General features: G+C 44.3%; 1 protein-coding gene across 8 annotated transcripts in view; it reads right to left on the bottom strand.

Annotated features, from left to right (window-relative positions):
• DLC1 (DLC1 Rho GTPase activating protein) overlaps nt 1–16,443 on the bottom strand; it is a 445,122-nt gene that overhangs the window by 31,528 nt on the left and 397,151 nt on the right. The window contains exon 1 of one of the 8 annotated variants that reach the window (XM_010838835.1): nt 16,177–16,426. The exons of 6 other annotated variants lie outside the window; for them this stretch is intronic. In XM_010838835.1, the coding sequence (XP_010837137.1) occupies nt 16,177–16,213 (37 nt within the window). In that variant the 5' untranslated portion in view covers nt 16,214–16,426. Of the gene's footprint in view, nt 1–15,999; nt 16,427–16,443 lie in introns of those variants that run through there. One more of the 8 variants, XM_010838833.1, reaches the window with a different exon arrangement.

Here is a 16,443-nt window from a genome sequence, read left to right on the forward strand (position 1 = left end):
ACAGTCAAAGGCTTTGGCATAGTCAATAAAGCAGAAATAGATGTTTTTCTGGAACTCTCTTGCTTTTTCCATGATCCAGTGGATGTTGGCAATTTGATCTCTGGTTCCTCTGCCTTTTCTAAAACCAGCTTGAACATCAGGAAGTTCACAGTTCACATAGTGCTGAAGCCTGGCCTGGAGAATTTTGAGCATTACTTTACTAGCGTGTGAGATGAGTGCAATTGTGCTGTTACGACCCCATTAAAACTGACTCACAGAGGAGTTCGGGGCACAGTCATTAGTTTCTCAGTTTGCACAAAAAATATTCTTTCAACCCTTCTTCCCACCTTCCTCAGATCCGCAGAGTATTTAGCCTGTAAGGCTATTCACTCATTTGTAAATGTCTCAGTATTGCTTAATTTACTCCACATTCAAATGTTCATCACACTTTACTCCTCTGAGCCAGATAGGAGGCGGATAAGCCATCAGAGAGAAATATATATATGTCTCACTGTAATATATATCTCACTTTTGTGCAGTAACTTTATTGTTTTAGAGAATAGGTTTTAACTTATTATTTCATGAGTTCTTTGAGTCTTTAGAGAAAAGAGAATTGAGAACACTCAAATTCATTAAAACAAGTAAGGATGGCCTTACTGAATGAACATGCCAAAGAAAAAAGCCTGCTACTATCTTTTGATAAGTTAGTTAATACCCAAACAAAACCACTTATGGCAGCAGAGAAGCAATAAACGACAGGGCAAGGTTTATTATTCTGATGAATCTTTTCAGAGTGGCGATGAAAGTAGCATCATAAACACAAGATTCAGGACTGAACTTGGGGTTTTGAAGGACAGAGTGGCTGGAACGTGTCACTCTATTGACATTGAAGAATCTCAATCTCTATACTGAATCAAACAATGTATCAAATTGTCCAATGAGAATTATCTACACTTAACAGTTTTTCTTGTATTTATATCCATACCTCATTCAGTAAGGAATTAAAGAATCTCTAAATAAAATCATAAAATAAACATTTCCCAGAAAACTGTATTGCTGGAAAAACATATAAAAGTTCAACGTTTTATTTTAAGAGATGTGGAAACTACTTTCTCCTCTACCCCCATGGCCATGGCACAAAGATAGACATGGAGAGAAAAGAAGCTAAACGTTTGTTTTTTAAAAATATTTTAAATATCTTGCTTCTTCTACTCTCTAGAGGTTATTTCCATTCAACAGATTGTTAGATGTCAAACAATAGATTGTTAAAAAGTATTTGCTTTCTACCTATTTTACTTAATAAGTGGTGAATAGCCACAAATTCTCAACATCTACTTTTTCTGGACTATATTCAGACGTGCTATCAGATCAGAACACACACACAAGCCTTAACTGGACACAATTCTCCAGCCAGCATCACCACTTATTTAGAACATGTTCCTGATTTCTTATTAAAATGGCTTCATGACAAGAGGCATGAAAGATGTATGGCATTATTTTTTCTAAAGAATGTTTAAATTTATTTATATAATACCTAACAAATCACAAAGTGTTTTCACATATGTGCTGTGCTTGGTCGCTTAGTCGTGTCCGACTCTTTGTGACCCTATGGACTGTAGCCTACCAGGCTCCTCTGTCCATGGGGATTCTGCAGGCAAGAATACTGGGGTGGGTTGCCATCCCTCCTCCAAGGAATCTTCCTAACCCAGGGACTGAACACAGGTCTCCTGCATTGCAGACAGATACTTTACTGTCTGAGCCTATTCATTTAAAGCCACTTCAGATCAGATCAGATCAGATAAGTAGCTCAGTCGTGTCTGACACTTTGCGACCCCATTTATCGCAGCACGCCAGGCCTCCCTGTCCATCACCAACTCCCGGAGTTCACCTAGACTCACATCCATCGAGTCAGTGATGCCATCCAGCCATCTCATCCTCTGTCATCCCCTTCTCCTTTTGCCCCCAATCCCTCCCAGCATCAGAGTCTTCTCCAATGAGTCAACTCTTCGCATGAGGTGGCCAAAGTACTGGAGTTTCAGCTTTAGCATCATTCCTTCCAAAGAAACCCCAGGGCTGATCTCCTTCAGAATGGACTGGTTGGATCTCCTTGCAGTCCAAGGGACTCTCAAGAGTCTTCTCCAACACCACAGTTCAAAAGCATCAATTTTTCGGCGCTCAGCCTTCTTCACAGTCTAACTCTCATATCCATACATGACCACAGGAAAAACCATAGCCTTGACTAGACGAACCTTTGTTGGTAAAGTAATGTCTCTGCTTTTGAATATGCTATCTAGGTTGGTCATAACTTTCCTTCCAAGGAATAAGCATCTTTTAATTTCATGGCTGCAGTCAGCATCTGTAAAGCCACTTCAGGAATATATAAATGCCTACTGATGTCGTTACTCTTATTCATTTCCCACCACTAAGAAAAAGAAATGTCCCCAAATGACCAAAAATTGATCTAAAAATCTGTTCACATACCCACTCTTCTTGGGGGCAGTTGGTTAGAAAGAAATGATGTGACTAAGCCAAGATTTGCATCTTGTGCAGATAATTTAATGGAAGGCTTACAATGGCTAAAAAGCAGCACTTTCAAGAACTACAGAGATCAGTAATTTTACCTGCCTTTTCCTTTCCCTAATATAGATGAGAATGTCTTTCTTTTAGATATCAAACCATGGGAAACAGACACGCCTCTATTTAGTTTACATTTAACAGTGTCCACTCATGAAAGTTTAGGATGCATAATAAATGAGAACCTGTTGCTTCTATAGAAATCAGAATTAGAAAAACTGTAAAAAGCTGTCATTGACTTTTTAATAAATGGGATAGTTACTGACTTCACTCTCACCCCTTTGTAGTTACCAAGAGAAAATGGTAACAATCTAAGATCCATTTTATTTAATATGAAAAGAACCCATGTCTCCTACCAGGTCAGGTAGGGATTTACCCTTTCTAGTTCCCTCCTGATCCAGGCCACGACTTCCACTCTTACCCTAACTGAAACTCCAGGTCTCCTGTTCTCTTTCCTGAGACTCCTGCCACCAACCTTGCCTCATCAAACTTCCTCCATTACATTTTTGATCTTGTGTCTCCTGCACAAACTTCCCTGGAGCTCCTGCTCCACTGCTTAGAAAACAAGTCTAGACATCTCCCCGGGGTTTTTAAGGTTCTCCACGTGGCATGGAACTGTTCAGCTCCCTGTACCTGCTCCATACCCCAGCCAGAGTAAACATGATCCTTCTTCACCCCCCAACACATCCCTGGTGGAAAATACTCTCCCATTTTCTCATTATCAAATTTTACTCATCCTTCAAGGCTTCAGCCAAGTGTCACCTCCTATAGGCAGTCTTCCCAGATGCCTCCCAACAATTCCATCAATGGTTAACTTTTATTGAGCACTCACTATGTACAAGGCCCAGTTTAAGCACTTCAAAGGTGTATGAATTCTCTGACTCCTCATATTGATCCTAACACGTGAGTTGGGAATATCCCTAAGATATGAAGATGAGGGAACAAGTGGAGAAACAACCACTTCTTGCCATTCAATTGCCATAGTGTGACAGAGAGCAAAGACTTGCAGAAATAAGCAACCCTAATTTCCCTGGGGAAAAAAAAAAAAAATCAATGAACAACGTTAACAATATTAAGCCAAACCATGTGAATGCAGCATTACTACTGTCAGGCGAAGAGCTGACTCCTTGGGAAAGACTCTGATGCTGGGAGGGATTGGGGGCAGGAGGAGGAGGGGACGACAAAGGATGAGATGGCTGGATGGCATCACTGACTCGATGGACATGAGTCTGAGTGAACTCTGGGAGTTGGTGATGGACAGGGAGGCCTGGCGTGCTGCGATTCATGGGGTGGCAAAGAGTTGGACACGACTGAGCGACTGAACTGAATTGAACCGGCTCTCGGGACAATGTTTTTTTTTTTAATTCCCCACCAGGCACAAGTGCCATCAGAAACTGAAAATGCAGTGGAAATACAATGATACGTTTAGATCTGGGTTTTCTCTAAGCCAACAACAGACAAACGTGTGAAGGAGGAAATAGGAAATTTTTATTGGAACCAGCTTCAGTAATGACTTGTGTTAGATGAACGAGGTTCGGGAGAACCTTTGGTGTCTCACTGGGAACCATGAGGCCGTATCTGCACACTTCCTGGCATGATGGGGTGACCCTAGCTTCCCCTCACCCCTCAACAGTAAGTTAGAAATTCCCCAACTCCGTCATCGTTCCGCGGAACTCGCCATCTCAGTGGTTGAGCAACGATCGGGTCTGAGCAGGATGTGAGTACTTCCACCTCCCCTCTGCTCTGACTTCAAGGTGGAAACTCTCATCGAGCTTCCTGGCTTCTTTGTGATTTGCCCTGTGCTTCCAAAATCAGGCCTCAAGGCAAATGCTCCACGGAATGCATCTCTTAAATACAATTCTAAGGAATCGGGAGGAATGTAAGAAAATTCAAGCACGTTCCGGATTCCGTGGATTCCCCTACGCGGACAGACTTGCGGGCACAGATCCATAGAAACGCGGATGCTTTACCAGCCGCGGAGAAGCACGTGGCTGTGTGAAGGCAGGCGCTGCTTTCTGATCTAAACCATGATTCCTAACCCCGGTCACAAACATTCCTTCAAATGGAAGGAAGAATTACTTCAAAGGATCAGTTCTCCTGCCTCCATTCAGGGCACCCACTTTACAGGACTGCCATACAGCTGGGCACCAACAGGCCCACCTTCCCTGGCAGGTGGGTTTCTCAGGGGCAGAGGAGCAAACCACAGCCTCAGACACTTGACCTCGGAGGCTCTGAGCCCGGGTCCTGGCGGCATGACCTGGGGGAGTCTTCTAACCCGCCCCTACCCCCTACCCACGACTCCCAAGTGTTCTCATTTTCTCCACCTAGAGAGGATCCGACAACATCTTTTTAAAGAAGCTCCTGCTGCTAAGTCGCTTCAGTCGTGTCGGACTCTGTGCGACCCCATAGACAGCAGCCCACCAGGTTCCCCCGTCCCTGGGATTCTCCAGGCAAGAACACTGGAGTGGGATGCCATTTCCTTCTCCAGTGCATGAAAGTGAAAAGTGAAAGTGAAGTTGCTCAGTGTCAGACTCTTAGTGACCCCATGGACTGTAGCCCGCCAAGCTCCTCCATCCATGGGATTTTCCAGGCTAGGGTACTGGAGTGGGGTGCCATTGTCTTCTCTGAAAGAAGCTCCTAAGTAAATGTAAAGGTAGTCAGGATCGGGGACCACTGAACCAGGTAGCATTTCTTCATATTCCTTTATCCCAGACTCTTTCTTCCCAAGGTATCCTAGCATCCTTCCCACAGAACTCTGATAACCCTTGCTCGTCCCTACCCTCATGAACTCTCTCCTAGTCCAAAGGGCAGGTGAGCCCTGGATTGGTCTGTAGGAAATACATGATTTATGTCATGTCATGTCATGTCACTCCTCTGCTCAGAATTCCTAGATGACTGCCACTACCTTTCAGACATGACTCCTCAGCAGACCCACAGCCATCTTAACTCACCCTCTGCCCAGCCATTCTGCTCACGGAAGGCCTCAAAATGCAAGCTCCACTCTAGTCTTCCTGAACTCCTTTCGGGTCCCAGGATGCACAGGCTCTTCATCTCCTATCTCTCTTGCTGCAGATAAATTCTCCCTCTGTACCCCATCAACCTCTCTCCCTCTCCTTCCCTGGGCAGTGAGTATACCTACTAGAAGCTTCTTAATTCATTCATTTATCCCGAGAGACTACTATTTCCACATTGGAAGCACATTTACATTTGTTTGAAGGCTAAGAATCCATTGACATTTGACTGAGAACTACGACTTAAACCCCTATCTCTTTGCAATTAATAAAAATAAATGTTTAGCACACGCACACACATGCTGCCAAAAGACTGGCTACTGGGAATTACCTATGTAAAGTGAATTTCTAGTTGGGCTAAGTCAGATAGCACAATGTATATGCTAATAGTTATTAAACTCTTCTGTTATCTAATCACAGCAAAGATTATGACTAGCCACTAGCAACATTCCTACCCTCAGGTGCCTAAAAAAAAAATTCTAAACATCTGCTGTGCCTCTTCTCAAAGAGACCAGAGAGGAAGCTTCTGCAAGACCAGTCAATATAATTCAGTTCCTGGGCCATCTGGCCTTCCAGTAGCTGACCCAAATCCACCTTTAGATATATTCTAGCACAGCCACACATTTACGTGCAGCAAATCACCCTTCACTTCCCTGTTCAGCTCAATATTTATTTATTGCACATCCAGGGTCTGTGCTGCCTGCTGTGTTCAGGGACAATCAAAGACACAGGTCGCTGCCCTGAAGCAGGAAGCCAAAGGGAAAGGTAATTCACAATTGAGGATACTCAGCTGATTCTCTTATGAATGAGCTGGCTTCCGAAGGGCTCTTCTGATATCCATGTATTTTAGTCCCAAGGGACTCTGTCCAGGCAGCCCCCAAGAGTCCTCGTTTCATGGATGAGAGCCAGACTTCTGATGGCGGCCGCCGTGCCCTCGAGCCTTCCTCCATCCTGTTACCCCAAGGCCCCCGGGCTAACTGACCCACCCTCACAGGCTTCTTCTCACCCACCCCACGCTCCCTCTTCTGCTTCATCTTTTCTTCTCCCAAAACATTTATTATGTTTATGTTGTCTCTGCCCTCTGTAAACTCGCCAAAGGCCAGTTTCTTTGCCTGTTTTACTCTTTGATATATCCCAAGCACCACCAACAGTGTGGGATACATACTAGTTACTCAATAAATACCATATAAATAAATAAACTGCAATGTGATTTTCTTCTAGTAAAGTGGTCTTAATTTTTTCAGATCAGGAGCCACCGTGAGAAATATATTTTACATTGGCCCCCCACACACATGCATATGTGTACCTATGCACGCATTCATGTACACAAACGTGTGTATATAAGCATATATAAAACTGAAACAAGTTTCCCCAAATAACACTTACAATAAGTAATGCTACATTTTTTTAATGAAAAAAAAAAAAAGTTATTTGTTACCTCCAAAAAAAAAAAAAAAACCAACCTGTTTGAAATACACTGTTCTCACACAGCTTTTTCTTAAAGAGAAGGAAAGAGGAAAAGAAAGAAAGAAAAACGAAGGAAGGAAGGAAGAAAAGTAAACTAATCTCTGTATAGTACAGAGGAGGCTATGAATTCAGAGGAAGGCGGGGGAGGGAGGGAGGGGACTACTGGGCATTCACTTCAATGCTCAGCTTTTATTTATAAGTAGGGATTATGATCTTTTATAGAAGGCTGGATTGCAGGACAGGAGACTGGGAATAAAAGAGAATAAGCTAAGTGGAGAGCTGGCAAAGCACAGGTGTGTGTGAAGGTACGGTAAGCAGACTCGATTTACTGTAACACACAACAGAGGAAGGGGAGGTATGCAGTGAAAAGTAGGTTATGCCTAAGAGCAAATACAAGCATCTCCTTAGCCTGGTTACCCAATGAGCAACCAACATGATTTCCTCAGATACAGAAGAGCTTTGCATCTGAGTGTCCCAAGTTCCTACTAATAATCTGCCACAGAAAGGGGGCAAAGTATGACCTGTAACAGGTCAGGGAAACAGGTCCAGGAAAGAATCCATTGCTTAGCTAAGTAGCCTTAAGAACACAATCCTTCTGGACTGGTTTCCTCATCTGTAAAATCTGAGATTGCCACAGGCTGTGCAGATTCCTTAAGTTTCTGATTCTAAGAACTCCTTTATGCCCATACCCTCAGACTAGGTTCCATCTGTTAATTTTCCAGATTTATCATCAATTACATGGAGACATTCTTCTTCCCTCAAAAAACTGATCAAATGTACAAAATTGACTGGCTTATTGCTAAAATATCTAATTTGTTTCCTTTTTGGGGGGGCGGGGTGGGGGGAGCCATGCCTTGTGACTTGCAGGCTCCTACTTCCTGACCAGGGATCGAACATATGCACCCCTGCACTGAAAGAATGGCATCCTAACTACTGGATCACCAGGCAATTCCCTCTAATTTGCTTCTTAATAGATGAGTTTCTAGATTTGTGCCCTGAAGCCTATGATCATATTACAGAGAACTCAAAGGCATTTTTGCATATCCATGTCTCCAGCCCTCAAACTAAAATTAGTCTTTACAGGAAGAAAACACTCCAATGCATAGAAAACTCTTGAGTTTAAAAAAAAAAAATCAAAGTTTTACTTTGCTTATTGATCTTGTACATTTGTGTTTCAGTTAACAGCACCATCTTGACATCAACTCAATCAGTGAACTGGGGGCTGGGAAGACTCTTGGAACTTGTCCATTTTTTCCTCTTTACAAATGAGGAAGCTGGTCCAAAGTTTAGCCAACAATAATTTGCTTACGGTCCCAAAGGGCACCCCCACCCCCCCCTCACCCGACCAGCCCTCACTCCTGGTTAGAGAACTTTCTGCACATGGTAGTCTTGCCCACAAAGATTACCCTCACTTTGAAATCACTAGACTGTTTTCAATACAAGTAAGAACTGGGAGTTTTGAGGGAGTTCTCTTTTAAGTTTTTTTTTCCCTCCTACTTGAGATTCAGAGGCAGATACGTTGCTTTCTAGTAAAGAACATTCCTAGAAATAATATAAAGGGAGGGGGGCAGGACCCATTTTCCCTAATGAGGTGATGACAACTTAATAAATGGCTCTGCTTTAAAGAAGGGACACATAAGGCAAGCCCACACCTGATAGTCTGCACAGGAGTCCACACTCCAGCATTGTAGAAATTAAATCAATTCAAGTTTCCTTTGGGGATCACTGAGTTCAAGTGTTTGCAAAACACTATTTTTAACACACAAACCAGGAAAAAAGCACATAGCTCACATCAAAAAATATATGCCCTTTCCGTGCAAAGGCAAACAGCTCTGGATCCATTTAAGCTCAGGCAGGACTGGGTGCTATCACTCCAGGCTTGAGCTGATCCAACTGTTTCCAGGAACAGAAACCATCTCCCAGTGAATCAGAAACTGGCACTTACTACCCAGCACACACACAAAAATCAAACTTAAATGAAAATAAACTGTTAAGGAAATGGATATTGCATCATCACATCTTTCTACTTCACTGCAATCTGAGGTGGAACAAAACCCACCTCCATCTACACACACACACTCTCTCTCTTCCAGTATTCTGCACCAAATATTTATGCCTTTCAAACCACCTGTTGCTAAGAAAAAAGATTTGAAGTAGTTTCATAGATGATAACTGGATAGATTAGGAAAATGATTTCAAGAGAGGAAGCCATCTTAAACCAACTTTAAGGGTCCTTGTTTTTCTGAGTCTCATTTTTTTTTTTTTTTGCTAAATGAAGAAGATGGTTTAAAATTATATACTTTGCTTCCTTTTAAACTTACTTTTTCAAGGCAAAAATACCTGGTTACAAACCTAAAATAGCACCTACTTCCCTATCTCCACCATTCAAGACTGACATGTCAGCAAGTCTTTCACATATGTCTGCAAAGCCTATTCTATAACACTAAGCACCTCTCCCCAGTCCGTGGCTTGTGCTCTAAGTTCTACAGCATCACAGCTCAGGAAAGATAAAATACTGTGCAAACTGTAGTGCTACAAAACTTTAAGTTAGAAATAAAGGGAATAGTGAGGGATGGTACAGAAATATTCACTCATATTACAGTCCATCCTGACAGAGAAAAAAAGGAAATCTAGAATTGAACGAAACATCAAGTTGCCTTATCAAAGACCAATGAAATTAACAACATGCCAGATACTGGCTAATACAAGCAGACTTTAGCCACTCCTATGTCTAACCTCAAACAGGAAACACTACAGACAGACCTTGCCTTTACTGTACCTCACGGATACTGCAGTTGTTACAAATGGAAGGTTTGTGGCAACTCTGTCAAGCAAGTCTTTTATTGGGCCACTTTTCAACAGCCTTTTAAAAAATCACTTAATAGATGACAGTATAAGGTAAATGTAACTTTTATACGTGCAAGGAAAGCAAAAAATCTGTATGACTTGCTTTATTCTGTGGTCTGGAACCAAACCTGCAGAACCTCCAAGACATGCCTGGGTTCAATTAGACTTTCTGACTCTTGAGTAGAAGGTGTAAGAAATAGAAGTATTATTGTCTCCTAGGTGAGCAAAAGAATTATTTTCATCAAAACTGCTTATGACATTCAGCCCCCGCCCCCACAAACACACACAATCCACTGGTCAAAATTTGACCCAAGTATTTTTGTTTAGTTTAGGACATTAATGGTTTTATAATATACGCTTTTCCTACAAACACATTAAAATCCTCATTTTGTTGCTTCCCTGTTTTATTTACACACGAGGACAGGAAGAGGTCTCCAGTTCCATTCAACTCACATATGACCTTGGACTAGTCCTTGAACTTCCAGGCAACTCAGCTGCCCCTCAGTAGGGAAGAGGCAATGTTTTTCCAGGCTGCCTTTGCATAGATCTGGAATTTCCCCTGGAAAGACTTTTACAAATGCATAAGCATCATACAAGATCCCTTTTTGGTGTCACACAGTTTGAAAAACAGAGTTGTAAAGAGATGTCCTTGATGGTGAAAATGACTGCAGAATTTCGGCATCCTCTATCTCCTCGGTTATCTGAGTGAGACAAAAGGCATGGCAGGGCGGGAGTGCATGGGCCACAGGCCATTTCACCTCCCAGGTCCCTTCCTCTCCGGCCTCCTAAGTGCTGCAACCTGGGAAATGCTATGAACTCAGGGTGTGGAAAACTTTTGTCCCTCAGACATCCTCTGGAGACTCTTGCAAGGAGGAGGAAGGCGCCTTTCTGTCGAGCTGCAGGAAGCAGCCTCTAGCCCTCTCCACAGGACACTCAGAGGTGGGGCAGGGGAGAGAACAAAATGTGGATGGGAGGCGTCAAAGGCATCTGAAGACTCTACGCACTGACCTCAGCCTTCAGCTAGCTTTTGATTTTCCTCCTGGGGGCAGAAAGGGGAAGACATGAGGAGGCCACCCGGTCGAGGTAGAACGTGTGGATGGAAAAGGAGCATACTTTCCACTGTGAAACTCACTCCAGTAGCAGCATAAAAAACAAGAATGAAGGATTGAGAGACTTGATTCCCACCGTGTGTGTTGGCTTGACTTCAGCAAAGGAATACTGTTTTTACCTTTTGGTGCCGAAGAACATTATTTCCTAATAGGTAGGCCTTTTCAAAATGCCATTCAAAATGTTTCCAATGACCTCTGGGAGAAAACTTTCCCTTGGAAACATTATTTTGGAGTGCTTTCACAGAAGTAAGCACTGTTCAGTATAGTCAACAGAGGCTAGAAAATGGTATCCAAAACTCCTTCTTCACATATTAAAGACAGAGGCTTGAGTTCTCCATTCACGAGGCCCCTGAGAGGGGACAGAGAAACCACTCATTTGTCAACCTGGGACCCTAACGTTACAGGTCTCTACCTACCAGCACAAAGAAACTGTGGAGTAACTGCAAGGCTCTGTTTGGCCACCAAATATTGTTTCCTCAACCGAATCAACTCCTGCCAAATGTATGTCCACAATCGGGATCTACAGTCACAGACACCTGGTTGAAATCCTAGCTTGGTCATATACAGTGATCTCAGGAAAGGTATTTAACTCTCTCCCAGGGCTCAGATTCCTCATCTTAGGAATGGAAATAACTAGATCTACTTTGTGAGGTTGCATGAAGATTACATGTGACAATGAAAGCAAACTTAAGAATACATTTTAACTTCTATAATGTGGCTCAGTGGGTTAAGAGTCCGCCTGCAACGCAGGAGACATGGGTTCGATCCTTGGGTCAAGAAGATCCCCTCGACGAGGGCATGGTAACTCACTCCAGTATTCTTGCCTGGAGAATCCCAGAGGACAGAGGAGCCTGGTGGGCTACAGTTCATAGGGTCGCCAAGAGTTGGACATGACTGCGGTGACTGAGCACGCATACATAATGTCACTACTATTCTGTTAAAAGTCTATATATTAAAAAAAAGTCTATGTATTTTTTATAAAAATTAAAAAGAAGTATCCACACTAGAGAAAGCTGACTGTTGCTTATTAGAAACTATGAAATTTTTATATATACATATACATGTACATATACATATGTATAGGCTAAAACCGCAATACTTTATTCCTACCCACTGTTAATTACGATGGCAAGGAGGAAATAGCTAGTGAAAAAAACTGTTGAGACCCAATTAAAGAAGTTCCAGCGGAACTATACTTACTTATCATTGATGATGATAATCCTTAACAATAACACAGAATCCCACAAGGAAAAACGCAAACAGGCAGGAAGAGGCTTTCTCAGCTGGGAATCTTACCCCTTTCACATTAATTAGATTTCTGACTAACTTGAGGTGGAAAGAAAACACCACTGATCATATTCCCTCCAGCCATCTATTCCTATAAAAACGTATTTTAGCCCTACAGCACTGTCCTCCTTAAAAAGAGTAAGAATTACCCTCAAGTTCTGGAATTCCTCTCTACACAATGGCCACACAATCAGATACACAGACAACTGTGAAAATCCACTCCAGAAAAGCATTCTCCTAACTTCACAGCCATGGAAAAGAGGCACTTGGCACTGTGCTTTTTAGTACACAATGCTGGACCTTTATACCTTATGGCTGAGCATCAGTTTCCACCACCCCCCCACCCCCACCACAGCGAGGACAATTTTTGGTGTCCTGCATGCTATGAAGATTACTCCTTGTACTGCAGCCCCACAATGCCGAAGTATATTAGAGGTAAATCTTGCTAAAATGAACATTCAGATAAATGACTCCATTTAGAAATTAAATTCTCTCTCCTCCACTGGATTCCAACTCATATCATTGTAAGCATTAGACTAAGTCAACTTTACAAATGAAAACCACTCGTCTTCCCAAGCCAGCTTTATAATTTCAAGAATAGGCTTGGCAATGATGAGACTTTCTGCCAGCTGTACCATGAGCCTGCTTGCGCTGTAATGTTCTAAAGCACAGAGAATTTGGTCTTTAGCACTTTGGCAATGTCCAGGGAGGAAGGGGAAACATCTGAAGTTATTTTTACTTTTGCAAGTCCTCTGGTTGTGCACAGTGAATGCTAGGGTGGGTCAAGTATTGTCTAGAACCTTCAGAGTCTTTTTTTTTTTTTTGCATGGCCTCATTTCCGTCTTCCTGTTGCTAGGAAGGGGAGCTAAGCATGAGAAAAGCGTGTTTACAATACTGGACCATCCTGTCCAGCACAAGGCTCTCTTCAAAAGAGTACAATTCACTTCACCCACTGTACTCTGGATGCCCCATTCATCTGAACCAAACCACCCTCCCCTGAATATTTTCAAATTGCATATTTACCCACTGAAGCCATAAAAATACCACTTTCATTTGAACGTTGCATCATGGCTTAAAATCTCCATGGGGACACCAAGGGAAACCCAAGTACTTATTTTTGTATTTGAAACCACCTCTTGGAATCCCACCAAGCCTCTGATTAGAAGGCATCTCACCGGGGCCTCCCATACCCTCTTAAAGCCCCACACTAGTTTTACAAGAAAGAGTTTAACTACTATCCAGATTTTTCACTTCACAGTGATAAACTGTTTAATCATAACATGCTTTTCTATTAATCTGCTATATTTTCCAGAAGCAACCAAGCATTCCCCTTTAATGTAAAAATGCCCAGAAACTTCGCTCCATCTTCGGTTTTTGAACTACAAGACAGAACAATAATAAACAAAAATAAAAAGGCTTGAAAGGGGCATCCGATCTCTCACCTTTGCTCCAGAACTATAGGAAAATCCTTTGATTAGTCCAGTGTATTAAAACTTGGAACACTGCCTTCAATTAGCCATAGTAACTGTTTAAGCTTTTTGGTCTTTAAGGAGTTAGAGGTGGTGTTTCTCCTAAGGTCCACAATTAGTAAGTTAAGACACAAGTAAGTCATTGATATGACACTTCTCATTCACTGGAGGGAAAGATGAAGTTGGAAGCTACTTAGTCTGATTCTGTGGAGGAGGGAAACCAAGTCAATTCTCTGTCTTGGGCTTCCAGCCAGTTTGGTGTAAGGTGTCACTCGGCATGAATTAAAATAAAATCTGTTTTTGTCAAAAGCAAAGTTTTAAAACCAGCTGGGAGAGAAAGTCAGTCCGCTGTGCTTCATTTTAAACGCTGAACAGTAGTGCTAATGAAAAAAATATGCACTCAGGTTTGGGCCACGCTGTAAATCTGGCATGCCACAATAAAAGTTAATACACACAATCGCCAACATTTTCTCAGAAAACGTCTCGAAATAACGTCTGAATGCACATCTGCTAACTATTTGACACTCATTTCCCAGGACTCAGTTCTATTAGGGGGACTGTTGACTTACAGGGCACCCCTCCGACCATCTGCTGCAGTCTGCAAGCCAAGATGGCACTAGGTCCCTCCATTAATTTCTCACTTATGCTCCGCAAATTATCTCTGCGGAGGACCAGCCTGCAGGCCAGATGGATGCTGAATTAGTCAACCTCTTGGAGCTGCAGATAGATTTACATCCAGAGTTCTGCTGGGCTATTATTTTCCTTCAAATCTTCAGCAAATAGAGTTTTGAAAAAAACAAAAAAGTAATCTGAGACTCGGTATTCTGCCTTCTTCAGAGCTATGATTTTTTTTTTCCCCATCCAAATGCGTCATATACCCCGCCCTCACGAATCTTCCGGTAACGGAGGCTGTGCCTGGACTGCATTCCTCCGCCTCACCGGCCATCACTAAGGCAGCTTCTGAATCCTAAGAATGTACCCATTTGCTAGCCAAGTTGAGTGTAAAATGACTGGGGCAAAGCAAGCTTGGGCAATATTTTCTTCTCCACTCTACATGCAGGGGTTCCCTCCTTCTCTAATTAGCACACACTGGGTACTGAACATCACAGAGACTGTGCTCAGCCCTTGTCGTTTGATCCTCAGCACCTCCCAGCGCGGTAAACACAGTTATGACGCCCGTGGTGCAGCTGAAGGAGGTACGGCGAGGTGTCACTTCCCATATTCACTCAGCTAGAAGGCTGCAGACCACTATTCCCACCCTGCCGGCCTCACCCAGGGTCCGCTAGCTGGAAAGGCACGCGGAGACTGTTAAGTTACACGTGGCGGCGTCGGCTTGCCGCGGCCAGAGGTGTAACTCCTGCCTAAGGATCAAAGGCTCGGTCCGCGAGGCTGGCGGTGGGGACAAGGACACGAAGGGGCAGAGGTCCAAAAGGCCGTCACCTCGATATACTGAAAAAGCCAGATCGCCCGTTGTGCTTCCTTCCTTTTGGCGGCCCCGGGATTCGCGGCGCGCGGGCGCCTCCTCCGGAGCCAAGGGCGTGGGCATCCCCGTGGGGCATTTTAGGAAACCCAGTCCAACGCCCCAGCACGTGAAGGCACAGTCTTCCAGCAAGCGCCCCACATGCAAGCCTCGGGGCTGGCTAAAACAGCTGCAGTACTCTCCAGGGGCAGGCAGCCACCAAAGCAAGACTTTCCTGGCTAAGCCTGAGTTATTTTCCAGTGTTTAAAATATTTGAACAAAAACGGTTGGAAATTAAAAGTTTTTTGGTAGGCTCACTTTTAAGCAGTTGAACATTTTTTTCCAAGGGTCACCGCAGTCTAAATATCCCTAAATAATAAGATTCTCAAAGGAGTCAACGCTGATTTTGGACTTGTAGCGTGAAGGACAGCAAGCGCCGAGCCCTGCAAAGGTCCTCAAAGGGAAGAGAGTAGAAAGAAGGTCGCTCCGCGCCCCCTCGGAGCCAGAGGCCACCGCCTCGGATTTAGAATAAGAATAGAAAGACCGCCAGCGAGGCTGGGCAGAGGGACTACGCGTCTTGCGACCCCGGCCCGGCCCTGTGCCCCCCAGCCCGGCCTGCACCCCCAGCCTGCGCGGGAAGTTATTGTGGGTTTCACTTCATCATTTACGGTCGCCCACCCCCCACCCTCACCAGCCCGCAGCCCTTCCCAGAGCCCACGGGGCGCGTCAGCCCGCGGCATTACTCGAGATTAAGACCTCCCTCCCGGACGACGACCCTGGTTTTCCCCACACTCCACCTCCTGCACTCCAAGAAACACGGGCGACTCGGTTCCGAGCCTCCTCGGAAAGCGCTGCCAAAGCACAGAACGTCAGGCACCGACTTGACAAGGCAGGGTGACATTTCCTCCGCGGCGGGTTCCCTCCGCAGCTGGCTCTCGAGGCCGGCCGGACGGCAAGGCACAAGTCTAGCTTACGTGTTAGGATCATGGTGTCCGGCTTCTCTCTGCACATCAAGTGCGGCAGGGGACGGCGGGCGCGCGGTGGGGAAATCGAGGCAGCCCCACGCAGCTCGGCTCCGGCGCCGGGACCCACGGCGGCACCCGAGACGCGCGCGCCCCTCCGAGCGATCCTCAGAGCATCCTTGCTCGCCACCCCAGAAAGAACGCGGGGTTTGCCCGAGATCGAAAAGGGGGAGCGCTCAGAGAGCTGAGCCAGAAGCCCGGGAGCGCTCCCCCTTTTCG

This window comes from Bison bison, unplaced genomic scaffold (genome assembly GCF_000754665.1).
Source record: "Bison bison bison isolate TAMUID 2011002044 unplaced genomic scaffold, Bison_UMD1.0 scf7180017864105, whole genome shotgun sequence".
NCBI lineage: Eukaryota > Metazoa > Chordata > Mammalia > Artiodactyla > Bovidae > Bison > Bison bison.